This window comes from Carcharodon carcharias, chromosome 21 (assembly GCF_017639515.1).
Source record: "Carcharodon carcharias isolate sCarCar2 chromosome 21, sCarCar2.pri, whole genome shotgun sequence".
Lineage (NCBI taxonomy): Eukaryota > Metazoa > Chordata > Chondrichthyes > Lamniformes > Lamnidae > Carcharodon > Carcharodon carcharias.
Genome location: NC_054487.1, coordinates 41,837,491 through 41,862,762, shown reverse-complemented (window position 1 = coordinate 41,862,762; position 25,272 = coordinate 41,837,491). Strand labels below are relative to the sequence as shown.

The window sequence follows — 25,272 nt, the reverse complement described above, 5'->3', positions numbered from 1 at the left end:
TTATGATTTTGCCTTCTGTGAAATATTTTTCTAAGTGAACGGTCCTATATAAATGCAAGCTGTTGGTGAATTCGCTCAATGCAGGTGTTCCAAGCAATAGCACTGATGCAGCTGAACAATCTGCCTTCACTGACTGGACAAAAGGAGGGAGAGCAGTGCATAGAAGGCTGAGGAAAGGAATGTTTGGTGGATATAGGGCAGAAGAGATTGTAAAGTCAGGGTGGGTGAGGCAGTGGAGGAATTAGCCATGAGGACAAGAACTTTAAAAATTAATGCTTGGGGGATAGCAAACCAGTGGGTGAGTTATAGGAAGCAAGCAGGGAGTTGGAGTAGTTTATTTTAGAGATAACTAGAAGTGTATATGAAGGTTACAGCATAGAGGGTGAGTTAGGGATGGAGATGGATATTGTTGCAGAGCTGGAGAAAGCATTTTTAATCACAAAATGTGGGGGTTAAAGCCGAGCTCAAGTTGAATTTAGGTTTGGTGCAGAATACAGCTTCTTTGAATCTGACCCAAAATTGTGCTAAAACTGTATTTCTTACCAAAAGCAGAAGGCACCTTTATGAGGGAAATTGGCACAAAATTGGATAATTTTACCTAGTTGTGGTAGTTTGTGCTTTGGCCTGCAATCAGGGGATAGGGGTCATTGAAGGCCTCAGTAGGATTTTGAGATTGGAGACTTCAGTGGAGGGCTGGGGCTCAAAATAATCTCAGTTAAGCCATCAAGGAGAATTGTCTTTCATCAGTCAGATTCAGCTCGATTCAAAGTCCATCTCACCTTCCATTTGTTTAAAAAAAAGGTTTGAGAAAATTGCCATTTACATCTTTCACATATGTTACTGGGAAATGTCATGATTACAAGGTAGCTTGAATTGATGAAAATTTCTTACCTTGGGCCATCTGATGACTTTAATGGAACTTTTACTGGGATGGGGCAAATTATAATGTGCAGAATTTGTTACTGATGAAAATTTTTAAATAAAATTGGCTTCTTTTGTCGTATTGAGATCATTCCCGTCTATTAAGATCATTCTCTTTTTTTTTTACCTGGACCTTTTGATACTTCCTATCACATTATGTAAGGTAGCAAGACATTAAAGGGGAAATTTTAAGTTACTTGGCCCACTGAGAGTGGGATGGGGGTGTGTGGGGAGTGGTTGGAAGTCAGGGTTATAGCTCCACAATATGACTGACAGGTCTCCCCCTCCCCCTGCCTGGAAGCCAGCCTCATTGGTTGAGCTTGATTTCGATTTGGAGCAGTCTGGAGGAGGTAGTCAGGGGTCAAATAGGGGGTGGAGGTCAAAGGATTTGGTCCTCCAATGTGTGATGGTCTGTGGGATATTGGAAGCTTCCATGGCGGGAGGTCGGAGGACACAGGAAGGTTGGAAGAGTGATTGGAGGCCTCAATGGTTGGAGGTCGGATGGTGGGTGGGGGTTTGGTTTGGGAGCCTTGGTGGGAGGAGGTATAGGCAGATCAGCCCATGGGGGTGAGGTGGGGGAACAGGCCTGGGAAGCATAGATTGGATGTTTCAAAGGGGGAAGATCAGAGGTCATGTGGAAAGTTGGGATGGAGACCCTGAGCCCTGAATGGGGTGGGAGGTCAGAGGCCTCATTGGGAAGGGTAGGGTCACAGGCCTGGAGAAGAGTGAATGAATGTCTCAAGATGGTGATGGTGAGAGTGGAAATTGGAAGGGTCAGAGAGGGGTCCGATCAGCAGTGGTGATTTGGCTAGGCAGTCATAAGGCTCAATAAGTTTTAAGTGATGGATAAAAATGAGGCACTGATTCTCATTATAATATTTAAAATACCAACTCACTTTCTTGGAGCAGATTTGTTGCCTGCACCCCATTCACCTCCATTTAAAACTGCACTGGGGCAGGATTTGGACTTGTAGCTCTTAAACAACACTTCAAATCCCAATCCAACTCAAACTCACCTTTTTTGGGGGGTTAAAATTCTCTCCTATGTTAATGAAGATAAAATTGATGGCAGTGATAGAAAATAAACTTCCAAATAGGAAGATTGATCACCATGGTAAGAACATTAAGACTTCATAAAATACAAGAAATGGAAGGATAGTGTCTTGTGGGGTCAACACACTATCAAACATTTTTACCACCTGTCTACACAGCTTAGTTTCTGCTTTGGCCACTGCAAGTCCATCGTTGATTGTTTTTGCGCCCCTCCTTGTTGACCACACTGCACTATCTGCTATTCTATGTCAAAATGGTTTGACTATAACTATTATTACTGATGTACCTATTAAAACACCAAGAGTTCTGCAACCACTTTGGATCAAAAGTCCATTTTATTGTGTCTTCCACTGTGCATGCTCAGTAATATTGGAATGTACAACTCTGCAGCACAATGACACAAATTCTTTCTGTTACAGATATGCACTTGTTTGGCCACTGTCCAGCCCATGATGAATTTTACCTAGTTGTATGCAGTCACTGCAACCAGGTAGTCAAGCCACAAGCTTTCAATGGGCATTGCGGTAAGCTACAGAATAGTTCTATGCAAATGATCTTTGCAGAGGTGCATCTTTTCGGATGTTGACAAACATATACAAGACCCCCTGTTTATGATGAGCTGAGTTGAGATTTTAGTCTACTTGATCTGAAGTATCTTTCTTACTCTTACTGCATCTATTGAAGAGGAGGAGATGAGTGAAAAGTTCTGATCTTTGATCCTAGTCAGGCCAAATAATAAAGAAGCAAAGGAGACTGAACGGTAAATTTGAATGCATAAGCCTTTTTGAAAAAAAGATGTTAGTCATTTAGGGTTACTAGAAGGTGTGAGCGCACTTTCTATTGATGGGTTTAGTAAGCATCATATATTTAGAACAATGCCTAATGTTTATTTGACTAAAACTCTGCAGCATACTTAAATAAGAATTCTTATCAATTATTATCTGGGATTTGATCTATAAGCAGTGTCCACACATATAGGCAGTGGTTTGAATAATTAAATACATTTAGTTTAACATTTTTATAATTTAACAGAGTTAAATAAATGGTTATCATGAAAATTTTACCATGATTTTTGCACAGGTGACTTGTTTCCTTTGATGAAATGAAGACTGTGTTTTGTTCTGATGGACTTTTTTGGTGTATTTCATTATTGAACAATTGATCTAATCCAGTTTTTGGGTTTGGCAATATTATCAACTGTTTTCCTTCCCAGAAAACTTATGGAACTTCCATTATTGTTGGGTTAATTGACTCATGTACCTGCTTCCCAGCCAGGCAATTATGGGTTCCAGCCCCATAATTGAGACCACTTGATAGCAATGCTCAGTACAGTGTGAATGTGAGAGAAATAGTCCTTGCGATCGGCTGGTAAAACCAAAGTTCTGTTTTTGTGTACTGGTTGATGATAAAAGACTAATCTTAAAAGAGTCAGGATCAATCCCATATGATGTCCAATGCTTCAAATCAGGACCGCATTTCCTTTACTTCCCTCCAATGAGGGTACTGTAAATGAATTGTAGCCATTAGTTCAAAATCACATGATCTTTATTTTATATTAGAAATTTGTAGCTGATTGTTTGGACTCTTTGGATGCGAAAATCTTGGTGTGTGGTGATAAAAATACAGCCACTTGCTGCTTAAGTATATATTGAGCACTTTGCACATAGTGCAATGCATAAACCCTCTTTTGTTTTTCATCCAATAAATGTCAGTTGCCCAACTGTTAAATTGAAAAACAAAATGTTGGAACGATGTCAAGGGCCTTGTAAAGAACAGGATATGAACAATCAGATTATTTGTGTATATTTGGACCATACAAACCAGTTTGGTAAGCTGATGACTTACTTAATATTTAATTTGATGTCCATTCCAAAAATTGACATTTGAAACAGAACGAATGACACAACCCTACCTATATATTTAATAAATGCACTTTTGATGTTTTATAAATCACAAAACACACAGCACAAATACTCCTTCTTTGTTGTAGTGAAATTTTGCACCTATTCTTTATAATCATGTTTATATAATGACTTGGCAAACAGATAAAATCTTTCTCGGGCATGCCTATTAAGCAATTGCACAACGTTTTATTCTCTTGGCTGGAATTAATCAAAATGAACATTCTTTGTTAATATATATAGCATTTCTTGAATTGCTGTGATGTAGAAATTGACACAAGCAGATGAATGCTTACTTTGCTTGAACGATGCTCCTTTGTCCATTATTTTAACACATGGACATTTTAAGTCAGTTAAAATACTGGATAAAAATAATGTCATATAACATTTTATTTGTCAATGTCAGCGACAAGAATTTCTGGGGTTGTAAGCAACAAAATGCACACTGATAGTTGCATTCCAATACATAGTTACTGCATTTTGAAGAAGTGTTCTTAATGCTGACAACAGTAATTGTAGAGACAACAGTAAAGCTGAGGTTGCAATAATTATTTTCCTTGATTCGTTTGCTAAGTTTCAACCTGAGTTGTCATATGCTTCAGTTAGTTCAGGGAGAAGAAAATAGCTGTTAGCTTCTCGAGACTTCTCATGACTGGGATACACACAGGAAGGAATTTTTGCTTCTAGGTACCAGAGTTGAAGTAGTGATAATTATTTATTGTCATTTCAGACTTTTAGAATAAGAAAAAACTTGTATTTAACTGTCTCTTGAATTCATATTTTAACCATCTTTTGAAAGAAAACTGAAATCATTTCATAAGATGTTTTAGTAGGAATGTTTTTAAATGTCGTTTTATATGGTGTTGTGTGTTGATGCCATGAAGTTTTGAAAAGCCAAAGCTCCACAATGACAGACTGTTAGCTGTAGAATGGATAGGTTAAAAATACTAATATTAATATTTATTACTATATGGTTTTTAGGAAAACATTTGACAAGATACCACATAAAAGGCTAATATCAAAATAGAAGCCCTTGGAATAGGATGGTTAATGTCCAATTACATTAAAAGATTGGTTTAAGGATGGAAAGTAATGAGTCATAGTAGATGTTTGTTTTCGGACTGGAAGGTGGTAGGCATTGTTGTTCAGTGCTACGACCACTGCTTTTTTCTTTACATAAAAAGACTTGGATCTTAGAGTACAAAGTAAAATTTCAAAATTTATCTATGATACCAAATTTGGAGAAGTGGCAAACAGCAAGTATGATACAAATAGCCTGCAACGGGACATAGGCTAGCAGAATAGGCAGACAAGTGGCAGATGGAATTTAATACAGAGGGTATGTGAGGTAATGCATTTTCGCAGAAAGAATAGGGAGAGATATGGACTTTGTGGCACAATTCTAAAGTGTGTGCAGGAACAGGGGGACCTAGGGGTGCCTATGCATTGACCTTTGGAGGTGGCTGGACATATTGAGCAAGTGATTAGCAGAGCATATGGGATCTTGGGCTTCAGAAATAGAGGTATTGAGTACAGAAGCAGGGAAATTATGCTGAACCCTTGTATAGCCCAACGAGAGTATTGCGCCCAGTCCTGGTCACCACACTTCAGGAAAGATGTGAAGGCCCTTGATAGGGTGCAAAGGAGATTTACCAGAATGGTTCCAGGGTTGGGGGATTTAGTTACAAAGTTAGACTGGAAAGATTGGGCTCTCCTTCGAGCAAAGGGGATTCAGGGGAGAATTGATAGAGGTGTACAAGATTATGACAGACTTAGATAAGGTAGACAAGAAAAAAACTCTTCCCTTTAGTTGATGGTACAAGAACTAGGGGACACAGATTTAGTACTCACTTAACCTATCTATATCTTTTTGTAGCCTCCTTATGTCATCTTCACAACTTACTTTCCTACCTATCTTTGTGTCATCAGCAAATTTGGCCATCATTCCTTCACCCAAGTCATTTATATAAATTGTAATTAGTTGAGGTCCCAGCACTGATCCCTGTGGCGCACCACTCGTCACATCTTAACAACCTGAAAAAGACCCATTTCTGTCTACTCTCTGCTTCTGTTAGCCAGCCAATCTTCTACTCATGTCAATATGTTACCTTCTATACCATGAGCTTTTATTTTCTGCAGTAACCTATGACGTGGCACTTTATCAAATGTCTTCTGGAAATCTAAGTACAGTATATCCCTGATATCTACAGCACATGTTACTTCCTCAAAGAACTCTAATACATTGGTTAAACATGATTTCCCTTTCATAAAACCATGTTGACTCTGCCTGATTACCTTGAACTTATTCAAGTGCTCTGCTATAGTTTCTTTAATAATAGCTTCTAATATTTTCTTTATGACAGATGTTAAGCAAACTGGCCTGTAGTTTCCCACTTTCTGGCTCCTTCACTTTTTGAATAATGGAGGTACATTTGCTTTCTTCCAATCTATTGGGACCTTCCCCGAATCTAGGGAGTTTGGGAAAATTAAAACCAATGCATCAACTATCTCACTAGCCACTTCTTTTAGGACCCTAAGATGAAGTCCATCAGGACTTGGGCACTTGTCAGCCCGCAGCTCCCAACAATTTACTCAGTACCACCTTCCTGGTGATTGTAATTTTCCTCAGTTCCTCCCTGCCTTCCGTTTCCTGATTTACAGCTGCCTCTGGGATGTTACTTGTATCCTCTATAGTGAAGACTAATGCAAAATACCCATTCAATTCACCTGCCGTTTCCTTGTTGTCCATTATCAATTCTCCAGATTCACTTTCTATAGGACCAATGCTCACTTTGTTAACTCATCTTTTAAAATATTTGTAGAAACTCTTACTATCTGTTTTTATATTTCTGGCTAGCTTTCTCTCGAACTCTAATTTTTCCCTCCTTATTAATCTTTTAGTCCTCCTTTGCTGTTCCATATATTCTGTCCAATCTTCTGGCCTTCCACCTACCTTTGCATAATTATATACTTTTTCTTTAAGTTTGATACTATCTTTAACCTTTCTAGTTAACCACGGATGGTGTGCACCTATTTTTTTCAAGTTTAACTAAACCAATCTCTGCACTTTTTTTTATTTTGAAATCTCAACCTATTCTTATCAGAACTTCATCTGTGATGAACTGTGATATTAAGTTCCTAGAAGTGCTGCTGCGCGCATGACCTGTTGCCTGGTCTTTTGGGGTGTTTGAAAAAGAAAAAGGTGAGTCTTTATTAAGCCTGCACAACTCGATGATGGATGGTCCTGACGAGTCTGGAGAAGTCTGTATTTATCTCCTTAAATTTAAATAAAAGTTGATCTTTGTGAGAAGTAGATTCTAAATTTATGACAGCTGCTATCAATTCTTATATGATCCACTACCTTGAAAGGCTGGCTATAAATTCTAATTGTTCCACAGGCAATCATCTTGACTATACTACACGTCTCCAACTCTGTTCAAAGCATCTTTGCACATGAGTGCAGAAGACAGGGCTGACATGCTCGCCACTGTCTGCAGCCAGAAGTGCCAAGAAAGTGACATATCTCTGCCTCCCTCTGAGATTCCCAACATCACAGATGCCAGCCTTTTTGCAATTCAGTTCAGTCCACATCATATCAAGAAACAGCTGAACGCACTGGGTACTGCAAAGGCTATTGTCCCTGACAACATCTTGGCTATAGTGCTGAAGACTTCTGCTCCAGAATGAGCCATGCCTCTAGCTGATCTATTCCTGTACAGGTATAACACCGGAATGTACTCAGCAAAATGGAAAATTGGCCAGGTACGACCTGTCCACCACAAACAGGACAAATCTAATCCAGCTAATCGCCGACCCTTCAGTCTATTGTCATTCAGCAATGTAATGGAAGGTATCTTCAGTACTATCAAGCAATGCTAACTCACCAATCCCCTGCTCACTAATGTCCAGCTGAGTTCCAGACATCAATACATCCTTGCTCCAAACCTGGACTAAAGCGATGAATATCACAGGTGAAGGATGAGTGCCCTCGACATCAAGGCAGCATTTAATTAAGTGTGGCATTGATGAAGCATCAAGGAGCCCTAGCAAAGTTGAAGTCACTGAGAATCGGGGCAAAATTTTCCAGTAGTTGGAATCATACCTAGTACAAAGGAAGATGGTCATAGTTGTTGGAGACAAATCATTTCAGCCAGAGGACATTGCTGCAGGAGTTCACGAGGGCAGTGTCCTAGGACCAAGCATCTTCAGCTGCTTCATCAATGACCTTCCCTATATCATTAGGTCAGAAGTGGAGATGTTTAGCCTGATTTTCAACTCCTCAGAGAGTGAAACAGTCCCTGCATGCATGCAACAAGACTTGGACAATGTTCAGGTTTGGGCTGAGAAGTAGTAATCAACATTCGTGACACACACATACCAGGCAATGACAGGCTCTGACGAAAGAGAGGGGGATTACCTTTGACCAGAAACTTAACAGGACTAGCCATATAAATACTGTGGCTACAAGAGCAGGTCAAAGGTTGGGAATTCAACAGTGAGTAACTCATATCCTGACTCCTGAAAGCTTCTCCACCATCTACAGGCAAGTCAGCAGTGTGATTCCTGGATGAATGCAGCTGCAACAAAACTAAAGATGCTCAACACCATCCTGAACAAAGCAGCCTCTTCCACTAGTACCCCATCCACCACCGATACATCCTATTTACCATCCACAAGATGCACTGCAGCAACTCCCCAGGGCCCCTTCAGCAGCATCTTCCAAATCCTCAATCTGTACTACCATAAGAACAAAGGGAGCAGATGTATGGGAATGCCACCACCTGAAAGTTCCCCTTCAAGTCACACACCTTCATGACTTGGAAATATATCACTGTTCCTTCATCACTGGGTCAAAATCCTGGAATGCCCTACCCAACAGCATTGTGGGTGTACCTATACGACTTGTACTGCTGCGGTTCAAGAACATAGCTCACAGCCACCTTCTCAAGTGAAATTAGGGATGGACAATAAATGCTGGCCTTTAACTAATAAAAAAAACCTTGGTGATTCACTTATTTATTGGATATGTCCAACTCCATGAATGGCTAATGTCAAGAAGATATAATACTTCTCATGATGTTATTGAAATTTAATGTACAATAGAGTAATAGTGGGATGTATGTATGTGTCTATGTGTGTGTGACTTAATTGAATTAGTCTGGATGCTTTGATCTAAGAAGAGGGGTTAGGTTTGAAATCTTAATTAGATAAATATGGGGAAGTTTAGAAACATAGGTGTCAAGGGAACATTTGCATTTTTAAATACACCAGACTAGATTGTTTTCAAAAGAGGGAGTGCAATGTGCCACCTAGCCAGGTGAAGTTTAGAAACAGTGTGTTTATTTCTCCAAAATTATTATTATCAGGGAGATAAAGTCCAAAGGAATAGTGTAACAATAGGTATTTGCATTCTAAGTATGTAAAGGAGCAAAGGCTGTGTGTAAGGGTAGGCATTTTAAGATCTTATAAGTGTGAAAAAGCCTTCAGCATCTATGCCTCAAGCTGCTGCCTTCAAGGGACTGAAGTAAAGAGAACTCACTTTGAATTCGACTTGTTCAGGGTATTATGTTTCTTTGCCTGGGTCTTTTAAAAACTGTGTGTTTTACTGTTGCCTTAATGAAAGTGTAATTGGGAGTTAGATTGATTGGGGGATTTAGAAGTTATCATAGTAGTAATTTGTAGATCTATGTATGTATTTAAAATCATTTCTCTTATTAATAAATGTTTAATTTAGTTTTATAAAAACCTGTAAGACTTGGTGGTCTTGTTACTAATGAATCTCAAAATTTATACAAACTGAAAATTAGTTGTGACAGTTTTTTCAGGTTTCCCTATGGGATTTGAACAACTCAGTATTTAGCATCAGCTGTGTCATAACACTAAATAAGTTACAGTCCTCCATCAATGCTGTCTTCATGGCTTTCCAGTTTTCTAGAAAATCCTTTGCTTATGGTTACAGATAATTTTTTGATTTTTTTTTAACATTAGTTCATTGGTGACCTAGAGCTCAGTTTCTTTCCTTGTCTATTTCTTCTCCACTGCAGCAATTGCTTCCGCTCATTATTCGACCCTATGAGCTCTTGCTAATGATTTTGTTCCATGTTGCTCAACTTCATTCAGATTGCAATGCAATGCTTAAATCACTACATCTTGATCTCCATGCCTTTCAAAGGGACAATAAAAGTTTTATTTCTTCCAGTCATTCAATGATAGGTTTCCTATTTTCTCCCATATCCAATCAAGAGCTTTCGTTTCTTAATCTTGGTGGTTCCATCTTTTGTTCTCATTTGTTCATATTGTTTCTCTTGCTATCTTCACTTATCTCAAATCTCCTTCAATACGTTGGTTTCCATTGCTGTGTTCAGTAAATCCCAGCACTTTTTTTTAAAAAAAATGTTCAAATCCTCAGACTTAAAACTGGTTCCAGATCTGGGAAGGGTCTTGCTATATGTCTTGATTTTGAACATGATTTAAGGAAAAGCTTTTCTGGAAGTTCTCTTCTCTTTATCTGTAGCAAGCATACTTCTCCAATTTGGAAATTCAGCATTGTATTTGATGTTTATTTTTAAGATTCCGATATATATAACATTTTGCCAGAAGAATTGACCATTGAAATTAATCTTGGACAGTTCATCAATTTGATGAATGAGGTGAAGCATTAGTACTGTGAAAGGTTTCTGTAGTTCCAGCACGAATTCTCTTAATCGCTATCGTCTACTAAGTACACACCACCGTTTATCTATTTATATTTTCATATAAATGGTCCCCCTTCTGGGGCATTCTAGAATGAGAGGCCATAGTTTTAGGATAAGGGTTGGTAGATTTAAATCAGAGATGAGGACGAATTACTTTTCTCAAAGGGCCGTGAATCTGTGGAATTCATTCCCTCAGAGTGCAGTGGATGCTGAATAAATTTAGGAGGAGATAGACAGATTTTTAATTGAAAGGTTATGGGGAGAGGACGGGAAATTGGAGTTGAGACCGAAATGAGATCAGCCATGACAGTAATGAATGGTGGGGCAGGCTCGAGGGGCTGAATTGCCTACTCCTGCTCCTAGTTCTTATGTTATGTTCTTATATGTAGTTGATTTGGTGCAGGTAGTCTAAGTTACTATGCCTGGCAAAAAAAGCACATTGGTACTCTTGGTAATTCTACAACTTAATTATATTTATATGGTAAATTGACATATTTCTCTGCTACAACTGCGTGCAAGTTTCCTCTTTAAACCATGTTCAGCACACTTGTCCAAGAGATTTTGGTGTTCCATACTGGTTTTGTATAATCAAGTGAGAGATCAATAGATTACAGTAATGTATTAGATTGTGTGTATATAAGTTAAGTAAACTCTAGATGCCATGACACTGAGTACTTTTGCTGTGAGTGATTAAGAAATTTTACATCCAAAATGTCAGATCCATACAGAACTCTTGCAACCACTTTGAAAGCTGCTTTTCATCCTGTTTTCTTGTGGCTTGAGTTGAGTTTTCAACCTTTCATCCAGCATCACCCTAGAGAGGACCCTTTAAGTGATGCTTCTTAGAGTTCACGTTTTACAAACTTTTTGAATACAAGGTTTATTTGTTGCTTATGCATTTTTAGATTAGTTAAAGGCTAATGGATGTTTCTGTTAGGAATTTTGGTAGCTTGACAGCTGCTTGGCTTCTCTCTTTGGGAAGAGGACTATTTGTCTCAAGCTCAGAAAGAAACAAAGAAAATGACCAGCTTTTAACTTATTGGTGTTTTATACAAAGTGCAATGGACAAACAAGATGCAACATTTTTATAAATAAACTAGTTGATCTAATCTGGTGTTGCACATGGAGAGTCAAGGCCAAATCTAGTCTTCAGCTAAATTGGGGTTAAAGGGTAGGGATTAATAGACGGGGCACACAAAATTAATTCAGCCTCCATTTTAATGCCATTCATTTTGTCCTTATTTTTATGTTTCTATTATAAATTATGTCCACACTTTACATAGACAGTTTTTGTTACATAATGTATTTACACATTCCTGCTGATGCTTTTCCGGCTGATCCTCTTATTTTATCTCTTATTTTCCTTTTCTGTTTATCTTATTTCCTCCACTCAGCCTTTCCTCCCCCCGTTCTGTTTTTATTACTCTGTGCTTTCTATTTTTCTTTTAACAGCCTGCCTTGGTGTGAGGACCAATGTATCTGTTGAGTTTTCTTTTGCTTCTCCCCTTGTTAATTTTAAAAACAGACTATTACTGCTTCACAGAATACTGGGAATGCAATGTCTCCTTGATACTTTTTGTTTCTCTTGCGCTCCAACCAGAGAAAGCAGAATAATGCTCTTTGGAGGCACGGTGCAGGTGAGAGATTCTGATCTCCTCCTGCAGGTAGGTTGCTTCATGCTGAGTGTGTGCAAGAGCCTGTAGGCATTTTGATAAATACCCTTGGATGATATAGTTAAGCTTTTTTGTCACTTCTTTGTGAAGTGCCTTTTTTTTGCTTCTAGGATTGTTGTCAATTCTCATTTCACTTGTAGATTAAGAAGTCTCGTCAGATTACTTCTTCACTTACCCGTGTATAGCTCTTAAAATGTTTGGAATTTTCTTTGTTTTTTTTGGTTTATAGTGTCATTGAAGAGCAGTTAAGTTTGTGTCAGTTGAAACACAATTCTGAATAAATGTTGACTTTCTGCGCAGTTATTAATGTAAATTATTCTGCACAGTTACTAATGTAGAGTTATAAATTATAATGCTAATATAATCATTATTGAATTGCATCCTATTATTTATGTTGTTTTCTGATGCGTTGTAATTACTCAACAAGATTTGAACACTTGCTTTATATTACAGGTCTGATCATAATTTGAAAACACAACAACAATTTGTACAGCGCCTTTAACGTAGCAAAATAATGCTGTGTTTTAAATAATTGAAGTAAATTAACTTTAACCACCTGGCAGTCATAAAACCTGATTAAGTTGTAGTCTTATAGAGCTAGTGACCTCATGCAATTTCCCCCATGTAATTTAATTCAACTTTAATTTTATTTCACTTGTCATAATCATATGACACTGTTGATCTTATTTCTGAAAACACATGGTAATGGTAACACTGCTAAAAATAGGTTCACTATCTAGAATAGGATCTTAAAAAGAAGAATGTGCCATTCACATTTCCATGATGGGCTCCTTCATGTCGCATAGTTTAATTAAGATACCTCCGTGGCCCTATATATCTATCTTTGATATAAGAGTTGATCTTTGCTTGTCACCAACTTCTGATGATGGCTATGTCCTGGACCAGCCCCTGAATAAGACTTGACTCTGAAAATATCACGTATACCGCTAAGCTGTATTTACAAAATGAGTTGTTAGGTGAGTGTCAGACCTGCCATCTGGAATGTGCTGTTCATTTGGACAAATTGACCATGAAGACTTTTTCAGGTCATCTCTTAATAGAAAGACTGGGAGATCTTAATTGATGCTATCCCAGGAGGAGTTGAGCATCTTCACCTTGGGATAAGAGGTAATTAATTGCATTACTTCATCAGTTCTTCTAATGTGGCAATCTTTCAATGGCTGTAGCGGCAGAACTACCAGCCATCATATCATTCCACAGATTCCCTTACAAGAATTGTGCCATCTGTGTTTCTAGCACCACAAGATATCTTGGGGGGTAGCAGTGACAGCAGCATACCTGCATGTGAAAGGACCACACATTTACCCGTACCTGTCACAGCTTTATACTAAGGCGGAACTCGGAGTGTTCGCTGCTGACAGTCTTTGATTTCAGACAATTAGTAAAAGCTCCGGATGGAAACTTTCTGCCCTTTGCACAAAAATTAAATTCCAGACTGGGAAAGAAGCAGGTGATCTCTGTCAGGTTTTTAGATGCAGAAACTTGGAAAATCCAATCAAAGTAACCTACCAGTACAGGGGCCGCAAAATGTTCTGACATGGGATAGTACTCGTCGACAACAGTTTGTAAAGAATGGAGTATTAGGATCAGATCCTGTGTGCACAGAGACGTAGTTACTGACCACCACAACATAATTATAACACCTAATCATAATCATCATGTTCTAACATGATGAGGTGCTATAATTAAGAATACTTCAAAAAATTTAAATACCTTTTGAAATACATTGAATCTTATGTTGACAAATAAGTCAACCATTCCACATTAGAAATGTTCCACCGACAGCAATGAGATGAATAATCAGATGCACCTGTTTTTGCTGATACTGGTTGACTTACGAATGTTGGCCAAGAGACCAGTTCAACTCTATGCTCTTTTTTCAGATAGAGACATGGCATCTTTGATTTTCCTCTGAAAATATAAACTGAACATTGGGTTAATATCTTTCCCCATGATGGCAGCACCAATAATCAGCACTTCCTCAGTTCTGTATTGGAGTAGTGAGGCACAAACGCAGAACCAGAGGTGCGAGTGCAATCAGCTAAACCAAATTGACATGAACCATATGCGGGAAAATGGTCTTGTCAGATTGGGTTTGGAGGCAGTCTAGGTGGTTCTTCAATATTCTCATCCCTGCTATGTGGTCAGTCGACCCTTTTGTGGACAGATGACGCCACAGGATGGTCTAGAGGCTAAGTTACTAGTAGGTGAGTCCAGGGACTATCAGGAATGTGGTAAAGTGTGATGATCCTCTTAAACAAGAACATATTCATGCTTCATGACCAGACTGCCCATCAGGAAAAAGAGAGGCTGCTACTGTGCAGCAGAGATGATAGACTCTTGTTACTTCATGATGCATTTCTATTTGACCATCGGAATATCAGCATTGGATTGAAACGTATTCAGCTTGAATAATGTTACATGATTAGAGTTCATTTGGGGGAGTGGGTGAGATGCTCTTACGTAAATCCAGGCTTATTTTCTTATACCTGTGGAAAGCTTGTTTCAATGTTTGTTTCTTTATATTTCAAAAATTTTCACAGAAGTTAACATGCAGATTCAGCAAACAATTAGGAAAGCAAATGGCATGTTGACCTTTATTGCAAGGAGATTGGAGTACAAGAATAAAGAAGTCTTGCTACAGTTGTATGGGGCTTTGGTGAGACTACACCTGGAATACTGTGCAGTTTTGATTTCCACATTTTTAAGGAAAGATATACTTGCATTGGAGGTAGTCCTGTGAAGAATTACTAGATTGGTTCCTGGGATAAGAAGGTTGTCCTATGATGAGAGACTGAATAAATTGGGTCTGTATTCTTTGGAGTTCAGAAGAATGAGATGTGATCTCATTGAAACATTCAGAGTAGATACTGAGAGGTTGTTTTCCCTGGCTGGGGAATCTAGAACACAGTTTCAGGATAAGGGACTGATCATTTAGGACTGAGATGAGGAGAAATTTCTTCACTCAAGTTGTTGTGAATCTTTAGAGTTCTCTGCCGCAGATTTCTTATCTCTTATGTTTTTATAAAAGAAGGAATAGTGGTACAATAAGTACTGTACAAACCATGAATAATGGGTAGCTGAAATTGAGAGTGTTTTTAAAAAAAATTAATACAAGGTTAGAGGAATTGGTCATTTAAAATAAATAAAAAATGCAGGCAAACAGAACAGCGCAAGGATGATTCGCACCTGGGTTTAATATATATACTCTCACAACTTAATAAATGCAGTATGTAAATTAGCTGTTGACAGGAAACCTGTTTCTAAAAGGCCAGTCAGGCTCAATGGTAGAATATTGGCACCTTAACTTGATTATTTCTACGTTATGTGGAAAAAGATATAAAAAGGTGAATCAGTCACCACTCGGGTAGCTGATGGGATCCCACAGTGAGGGAATGAGAGGGAGAAATGTTAAAACCAGTGGAATTGTTTAAAATAAAAATAAAAATACTTGGAAAAACTCAGCAGATGTGGCAGCATCTGCAGAGAGGAACATGGTTAACGTTTTGAGTCCATATGACTCTTCAACAGAATTGTTTAAGAATTGCCTTGAGGGGGTTCAGAGGATATGTGCAAGAGAAGAAACCTGTCCAGTTGTGATCAGCTGGAAGAAAGGAATGTATACAAAAGCTCATTGATTAAAAAGGCAGTAGACATTTCATGCAGTGAAAGAAAAAGCATTCAATGAACAGGAAACGCAATCTGTACAATGACAAGAGAAACAGAAAAAATAAAGGGAAAGAGCAAACGACCACACTTTGCACAATCCTAAATGCTGCAGCTTTAACATCTCATCAAAATTTTGAGAAATATTTAAACAAAAGTCATTTGTTCTTGACTGAGAGAAGCCTTCCTCCTGTTATTGATGGTATAAATGGTATTTTATTGTTGTACGTGTCTGAACACATGGTTCTCCCTTTTTTTAGGAGACACTCAAACTTTAATTTTGTCATGCAGAAAAGGTCTGCTAGAAAAGGTGGGGCTAAAAATTGATTATGGCCTACTTTTGGACAGAGGGGCTGCGATTCGCTACCTGACTGTGCCTATTGTTATTGAGGCAGGAAGCTCGCAAACTTAGTGCTGCTTTCTCATTTATCTGACTGTAGAATAGGCTTGAGTGGGGCATGCTCTGCTGGCTGCCTGGGGGCCGAGCAGCAGGGGATCAAGCAGCTTGTGCTGATAGCATGATAGCATGCAGGCAATTTTCTATTCCTAAATGCAGTCTGTCCTGCTTAAAGGAAAGCTGCACTGAAACACAGGAGGCTGCTGTAGCTGCAACTCTAAAGAAAATTAGAACGTCAGGGCAGAAAGAGGACTCCCAGGTACACGGCTGTGGTACTGGAGGTCTTAGTGTTAAAGGAGAGGAGGAGGGAGGCCATGTTTCTATGGAGTGGGGCCATTCTCCAAATGCAATGGAAATAGGTAGCTAGGGAGGTCAGTGCAATGGGTCTGGCCCCAAGAACCTAGCAGCAGTGCAACAAGAAGTGTAATGACCTCTCATGGGTTGTAAAGGTCTATGAAGACATCGTCACATGACATCTCATATTCACCGCACCACTGTTTCATGCTGATCAAAGCACGACTCTCCCATCATTCACCCGGCAGCACTTCTAACACTCGAGACTTGCATCTAACATCTAGACACTCCACCTCACCCTCACACACATTCCAATGATGCCAGCTTCACATCCACCTCTCGCCGCCTCCACATACATCCAGCTGTTCAGCTGTGACAGGCCCATCAACAAAACACAGTGCCCCATAATCACTCACCTTCTGCTTTCTCTCTCTTTCTTGCAGGACAAGGTGGCATACAATAGAAGGGTGCAGAGCAGAACCAGCGGGGAACAAGGATGCCTACAGCTTCTGAGCCCTGTGGTTCTCTGTACCATGGGGTTGACTGCAACAAGGCCCATTGCATCTGACAACACTGAGAACATTGAGGATGATGGTATGTTCCTGCCTTATGGCCCTGTCAACTCCCAGCACACCCTCATCCTGCTATCTGGCATGATGTGCAAACTGCTGATGGTATGATCATGGACCTCTTGCTTTTCACTCCACACCCCCCTCTCCTCACCTCAACCTTCCATTTTCTGATTTTCCGCTTTCTGACACCCGAGAGCTGCTGCCTGTCCAGCCACAGCACACCTAGAAGGAAGAGAGAGAGAGAGCAACACCACTGTACTAATGAATAGGCCCTGTTGCTTGATCTGATACTTACAGCCACTAGCCCAGATACTGGCACTGCACATATCTTCGAGATTAGTATAGACTTGGGATCTGCACGTGGTGAGTCACTGGGCATGAATGTGCTGCATCCACATAAGGAGAAAGGTTGGTTTGTGTGCCAGCTACCTAGAAGGCGAGGTTATAGATCAGCTCTGCTACAGGGGTCTCAGATGAAGACTTTTGGGTGGCATACCGAAAAGTGCTGATGAGAATGCACACAGAGGCTGGCCTGCAAGGTAGTTTCCTGTCTTTTGTCAAAAGCACGGATGAGTCCACCTCCTACTTGGCAGAAGGCATCTTGGAGCTTTCCCCTTTCCCCTCTACCCCATCTCTATGTCATGTTGTATATCCTGAAAGGCTGCAGCCCCCATAACTGTTGCAGCCTTTGTGTGAACAGATCACCCAATCCACTGTCTACCCTGTAGGATGCAGCAATACTCTCTTTAAATCTGTCAAGGAATAATATTTAATGTAAATTTGTAAAAATTGCATTCTATGATGCTGTCTGATTCTGCTTGTTCGTGCAAGTTTTTACCTATGAACCTGAGTTTGAGCTGAAACTTGAGAAAACAAGCCACATTTGAAAACTAGTGCAATTTGCACTTGGATCACTGGTAGCACACAAAGCAAAAACTGTATCTTTCTTCAACATAATTTATGTTCTTTGTTCCTTTCTTTAAGTCTTTATTTCCACTTTTGGGCAATTGATCGATGCACGGATCAGCGGCCCATACTGACAGTGAACAGATCCTGCTATTTTGAGGCCCCAGCCTCATTTAAATCTGGCAGTCAAACTGCAAACAGCCAAATCAAACGTCGCCTCATCCTGTTCTTGCCTGATATTGGTAATCATGATTATCCTGCTAAGGATTACTGATAATGATTAGGAATGGGACCTTCCCTGGTGGCCCAGTAGCTAGGATTCTGCGCTTTCATAGGCTGGATGTGGGTCGATTCCGGGTTAGGAAGCAATGATTTGATAACCTTGGGTGAAGTGCTATAATGAACCTGAGTAATAAAAAACGCAGAAAACATGCATATCACCTCGATCAGAATGAATGGAGCAAGAGCTGGAATTTGGTATCAGAGCTGGGTAATTGCATCAGTGCAACGGATCAAGAGCAAACGCAGAGAGATTAGGAGTGGGGAACTCTGAATCATTTTCCCCGAACCTTGTTCAAAGGCAGCAAAGTCAATTCTTGCATCCCATTTATTGCCCTGGCTGAGTTTAGCTAACTTGGTATAGAACTAGTGACTTTTTGGCCTGGTAATACTGATGGTGCTTTATCCACTGGGCTTTTGAGAGATCTCCTCACATTTATAAATGGTTTCTTCCCTCTTCTATGAAAAACACTGATCCATTGACTTCCTTATGAATGTTGCTGAGATTTGGGTGATGTGGTTATTCTTGTAATCAACTCAAACAGGCATCTTCCTGCAATTTTTATCAGTTTTTGAGGCAATGGTTATGTTGAAAGCAAGCAAGCAGTGAATTTCTACCGTTATTATCTTCCAACAAGGGAGCACTACGAGGTTAAAAAACTCGTCAAATCTACTCATTAATTAGAGGAAGGAGAATTTCCAGTCATTACTTCTCAGTTGAGAGGCTTTAGAATTTGTTCACCAAAAGATTGAATTCAATCATAGATGTCGGTTGAAAAGTTATTTAATTTTGCCAGCAACATATGTTATCCTGTTAACAAAAGCGAAATGAAATTATCAGTGCTGATTGCAGTGAATAAACTTATTTGGCTGATGGTGTGTTTGGCTAATTGTATATTAATTGTGTTTAATTGTATCCAGGTGGTAGGCACTAACGGGAGATCACTTGCATCCCTATAAATAGACATAAACTGAAACTGTGGCTGTTAGGTTAGGATGTGTATGCTAATGATGGGTAACTCTAAATAAATGCTTGGAAAAGTGTGTAAAGGTTGGCTCCAGTTCTATCATTCACCAACTGACTTTCTGGAAAATAACTTGTTTGACCTCAAAAATAAGAGTATTTGCCCATAGGTCATCATTGACTCAGTTAACGAAATTGGTTCCCAAACAATATGAGTACTGTTCACTCATTCTTGACTATAATCCAGCCATGTCTATTGCTTTCTGAAATCTCTCTCTTCGAATGCTGACCACCCATTCCCAAACAAGCATGTGTAACTTCCAACAGCCAATGCTTGTCATACATTGTATTTATTTAACATGTACATTTAGTATAAACGGCATTGCCAGATGTGCATTTGGTGACAGATATGACTTCTCCAACAATCAAATGTAAAGCTGGTTGTTGCCAAAGCAGTGGATCTGAAAAGATGAAGTGCATCATCCACAAAATGTGTGATGGTGTGTCTCCTTATCATGCCAGATATGAAAGTGATGAGTTATAGTAACTTTACAGGAATAAATAACTTCTACAGGACCTCTACTTATTAAAGCTAAATTAGAAGAGGTTCTTTAGGAGATTTTGCCAAACTAGATTGTACAGCTTCGACAAATGGTTGGGAGATTTTGGGTGTTTAGAAAGCCTACCTGAAGTCAGGAAGATAAAGTATAGAACCTCAATTCAAAAGGAAATACTAGGATCTAATTTATTTCTTAACATGCTGGTTGAACTTAGTGATTGCTGATTCATGTCCAAACTGAGTGCTGATGAAGTGTATGTGTTTTTTTTTCAGACAGTTGTTGAAAAGTCAATGATTTTGCTCATCGTGGGTACTAATTCCTTCCCCTGAAAAGAATTTCATGACTTTATTACTGCATTGTTGGTGAATTTTAGATACTGTATGTACTCATTTCTTCATATCAAGGTGCTGACAGGGGCTGCTGCTGGTGTGGATATTTACCATTGATGTAGGTTGGCTTCTTTGCCAACAATATTATGTTGTGATCTTGTATTTGGACAACCCTCAGAGTTTGGATATTGCATTCATGGAATAGGAAAATCAGATTAAAAAGCAATTCAATGATAGAAAACTTATAATGCTATAATACATGGGAAAAAGTTTTGAAATCGGTTTAGACTGTTGAGATGAAGGTTGCTGACAACTATTGGGAGTTCATTAATGTGGGGAAATTTGAAACTATCCTGGTGGGCTTGTGGTCCTTGTGTAATATTGCTTATTACATGGCCCTAAATTGGCAGTATTATTCAGAGAACAACATGATAGGTGCTGAGGGAGGTGAACACAAGAGATAGGAGCAGAAGTAGACCCATATGATGTCTGCTCCACCATTCAGTATGATAATAACTAATCTTGGAATTCAACCTCACTTTCCTGCACGCTCCCTATACCCTTTGATTTCTTGAGAGCCAAAAAAATCTGTATAAGCCAGCCTTAAATGTGTTCAACAATAGACCACAACCCTCTGGGGTAGAGAATTTCAAAGATTCACAATCCTTTGAAAAAATTTCTCCTCATCTCAATCCTAAATGATCCACCCCTTATCCTGAGACTGTGCCCCACCCATCCAATTATCTAGATTCCTCAGCCAGGGAAAGCACCTCTCAGTGTCTTCCCCCTGTCAAACCATTTCAAAATCTCATATTTCAATGAGATCACCTCTCATTCTTCTGAACGCCAAAGAATATCGGCCCAATTTACTCAGCCCCTCATCATAGGGGAACCCTTTCATCCCAGGGACCATTCAAGTAAACCTTCACAGTACTGCCTTCAATGCAGTATATCCTTCCTTAAAATAGAGATCAAAACTGTACACGGTATTCCAGGTGCGGTCTCATCAAAGCCCTGTGGAATTGTAGCAATACTTCTTTATTCCTGCACTCCAATCCCCTTGCAATAAAGGCCAACATGTAATTTGCCTTCCTACTCGCTTGCTATAACTCCATGCTAACTTTGAGTTCTTTGTACAAGCACACTCCAATCTCTCTGAACGTCAACATTTACAAGTTTCACAATGGAAAAGTATTGCCCAAAGGTTGGAGTTCAGGTATATCATTATACCATCTGGCATAGAATCTGTACTAGACCTAACCGAGGTATACTTAATGATTTAATTTGATGCAAATAGTGGGAAAGTGGTCTAACTCAATCAAGGACATAGCTCGCCTAATTCATGACAGATTATGAATTTGTTCCAGGAGGTTGAGAAACCAGTCCTGAGTTGTTATTGCAATGGTGAATTGATAGATTGGATGGATGTTATTGCTTTAAAAAGCCAAGTTCACAGCACAAACATGGAATTTATTGAATATGTTTATTTTTATATTCTTCAACTAGCATCTCTGACATGGCAATCTTGGGGGAAAGAAATTACAATGCTGATAATACAGCAGTAGAGGTTGCAGATCCTCCAGGATTGTCCTGGAATATCTCAGAATTGGAGATTAATTTCACAGGCGCTACTGCGAGCAACCCAAAGGAAAAGAAAATCATAGGAGCACTAACTTGTGTGCTGTATTTCTTTGCTTTGAATATTTTCAGTTTTTAATTATAATTCGAGATGGAGAAATGGGCTGAGTGTTTGGCAGTGTGAGATCATGTGAGAAATTTCCAGGAAAATAGCCAGCCAGAGTTGTCAACCTTACACAGCAGGCAAACATCTGTAAAGATAAGTTTAATATTTTAAGTATCCCCTTCATCTCAGTTTAGTGGAGAAATTGCATGTTATTTATCTGTCAGCAGCATTGATACCTCATGTGATCTCCTCCTTTCCTGCCTTGTATAAAAGTTCAAGACCTGTGTGATAACACTCCAGTTTTGAAAAGATTCTCCAAACACCCAATGCCTCTTTTGTTCTCTTGTTCCAGAGTCAGTTACTATGATTTTTAAGCAGGTTTTGGGAGAGAGAATTGGCGCTTCCAGCTCTTTAAAATACTTTGTTATACTTAAATCTTGTATCAGCCTCTTTTGTGGTTGTTTCTGGGTGTATGAGTTTGGAAGGGGTCAAATCATCCTTATTCTAACTCCGTTACATTAATGTTTTATAACCAATCAGGCCAAAGTGCCTGAACACAAAATGCACTGTTCTATAAGTCTTTGTTGGAGTGCTACATTGCTTTGCTGACAGGCCTAACCTATAAAGCATCAATAGGTATGTTTCTTGGGTATCCAATGGGGATTTTTGTTTCAGCTGTCTCCTCCTCATTTTTTTTAAATGTCCAGCCGGGAAGGTGCAGAGATTGGTATTTTAGCATTGTACTTTTAACATTTGGAGTTCGGTATTCTGGTTTCAATCAGGGATACAGATTATCCCAAGGAGGCAATATAATTACAGGAAGAGACAGATCTCAAATGCACCTTCTTTTGCTCCCTACATGGAATATATCTGGAATAGGACATGATGACCTAGATGAGGTCTTAGTTTCATCATTCAGGCTCAGAAGAGAGAAGCTTCCTCACCTTTGCTAAACCGCCAACATCCTGAGATTTACCATTGACCAGAAACTAAACTGGACCAGCCATATAAATACTGTGGCAGCAAGAGCAGTGGTCAGAGGCTGGGAATTCTGCATAGGGTAACTCACCTCCTGACTCCCCAAAGCCTGTCCACCATCTACAAGGCACAATCCAGGAATGTGATTGAGTACTCTCCATTTGCCTGGATGAGTGCAGCTCCCACAACACTCAAGAAGCTCAACACCATCCAGGACAAAGCAGCCCACTTGATTGGCACACTATCCACCACCTTAAACATTGACTCCCTCCACCACCGAAGCACAGTGGCAACAGTATGTACCATCGACAAGATGCACTGCAGCAACTCACCAATGCTCCTTTGACAGCACATTCCAAACCAACAACCTCTTTCACCTAAAAGAGCAAGGACAGCAGGTGCATGGGAAAACCACTAGCTGCAATTTCCCCTCCAAGCCACACACTGCCCTGATTTGGAGCTATGTCGTTGTTCCTTCACTGTCACTGGTCAAAATCCTGGAACTAATGGCACTGTGGATGCACTTACATCACATGGACTGCAGCAGTTCAAGAAGACGGCTCACCACCACCACCACCTGGAGGGCAATTAGGGATGAGCAATAAATGATGGCCTAGCCAGTGATCCTGTGAACATACTAAAAAAAAATTAGAATTTTTTCAAAGCCATGTTGCACTTTTACAGTAAATGATTGAATAAAATAAATCAAAATAAACAACATATATCATACAGACACTGAGTATTAGGAATTACCAATGTAAAACAGTATTTAAAGGGACAGTGGTAGACTAGATCAATTTCCACTCTTACTCCATTACAAATGCTCTTAACCTGATTAAGAAGTTTGAGATAGGGAGCCATAATTCAAAGACTGTTAAACAGGAAAGAATGCCACTAATCTGTTAACTTTTGAAGATGGATGTAAGAACTGTTTCTTTTGGTTAAATTTACTTAATCAGATTTTGTAATGTTGAATTAACAAAATGCTGTTCCTAAGATAAAATGAAAGTTCTAAAAACTTTCAGCCACATGAAGCTGGTTTATTTTGGTTAGAACTAGCCATTCCTGATTGTTGAAGCTGTCTATCAATATTGAGTACCAGCTAGGCCAGCCTATAACTTGTTCTTATGTTTTGCTTTTAGAGATTGCTGACCCTTGTTCTGCTATTAACACGTTCTGCTATCTGACCTTTATGCCGCTATTAATACCTGCCTTAGCCTTTAACACTATCATTACCACCTCCTTTGTCTTGTGTCCATGACATCTTTGTCAAATCTCTCTTGGGCTCCCACCTATCCCTGACCTTTTATTTTGCTCCATTCCTCTCTTCAACAGTATAAAACTCATCACATTTCTTCCTTTCTTCTGCTCTGAAGGAAGAGTCATACAGACTCGAAACATTAACTCTCATTCTTTCTCTCCACAAATGCTGCCAGACCTGTTGAGTTTTTCCAGCATTTTCTGTTTTTATTTCCAATTTCCAGCATCCATAGTATTTTGCCTTTATATTCGATCAGTCCTACCTGACTAATTTGGAGAGGGGAGAATGGGACTTGTAAGTTGTGACCCATCAAGCTTGAAATTGCCCTAGCCTTTATCTAGTCCTCCACAGGGAGCAGCTGAATGTACAGATCAGTTTTCAGTCTTGTGCAGCCTATGGTTTTAAAGGCACAGTACATTTATATAGAATGATTATTTCTAGCCTAACCATGGAAGGGTTCCCTTCTATTGAACCTTTCTTTCCCCCCATTAGGAAAGGAACAGCTAAGCAAAATTATTTCCTAAGTAAGCAAAGTTGATCTGTGGGCTTCCTATCAGTTAGTTCAGCTAATTCCTTATAGTTCGACTATTAACCGGGCCCTCTTTTTAGCCTAGGATGTGTTCTGGCGCTTTCCGTGTAGGCAGTCCCTGTCCATGATTGCTATCAAAGTGCTCTCACTGTTAACTTTCTGGGAGAGAAAGTGAGTGGTAACCATCCAGATATTGTCCAGATTTGGGATGCTTGTTGGATTCAGGATATTTTTAACTGCTCCTTTCCTTTAATATATTGACTTTTTGCAGATGCTGATAAACAAGCAAGCACAGATGATTTCATCCCAAGTGGGTAGGATTATCCGTGAACAGCCGTACACATTTTTTAATCATCCGTTTTAGGACTGCGACAAATCTGCATTTATTATCCATCCCTAGTTGCTCTTAGAAAGTGATGGTGGGAGGTTGCTTTGTTATTGTTTTCACAGTTTTTGCCTGGCTTGCTAGGACACTTTGGAGGGCTTTGGAAGTCAATTATGTGGTGTGTGACCGACCAGGTGGGCTGACAGATTCCCTTCACTGAAGAGCTAAAATATTTCTGGCAATCTAGCAGCATTTGTGTTAATT

At 39.4% G+C, this 25,272-nt stretch overlaps 1 protein-coding gene across 9 annotated transcripts in view; it reads left to right on the top strand.

Moving 5' to 3' along the window:
- Positions 1 to 25,272, top strand: part of LOC121292998 (ataxin-7-like protein 1) — a 310,112-nt gene that overhangs the window by 54,283 nt on the left and 230,557 nt on the right. For 5 of the 9 annotated variants that reach the window (XR_005946412.1, XM_041215542.1, XM_041215540.1 and 2 more), the window contains exon 3: positions 2,394 to 2,498. The exons of the other annotated variants lie outside the window; for them this stretch is intronic. Coding sequence is in view for 4 of the 5 variants with exons in the window: in XM_041215542.1 (XP_041071476.1) it covers positions 2,394 to 2,498 (105 nt within the window). In the remaining variant the exon portion in view is untranslated. The remainder of the gene's footprint in view (positions 1 to 2,393; positions 2,499 to 25,272) is intronic. 9 annotated transcript variants of the gene reach the window in all.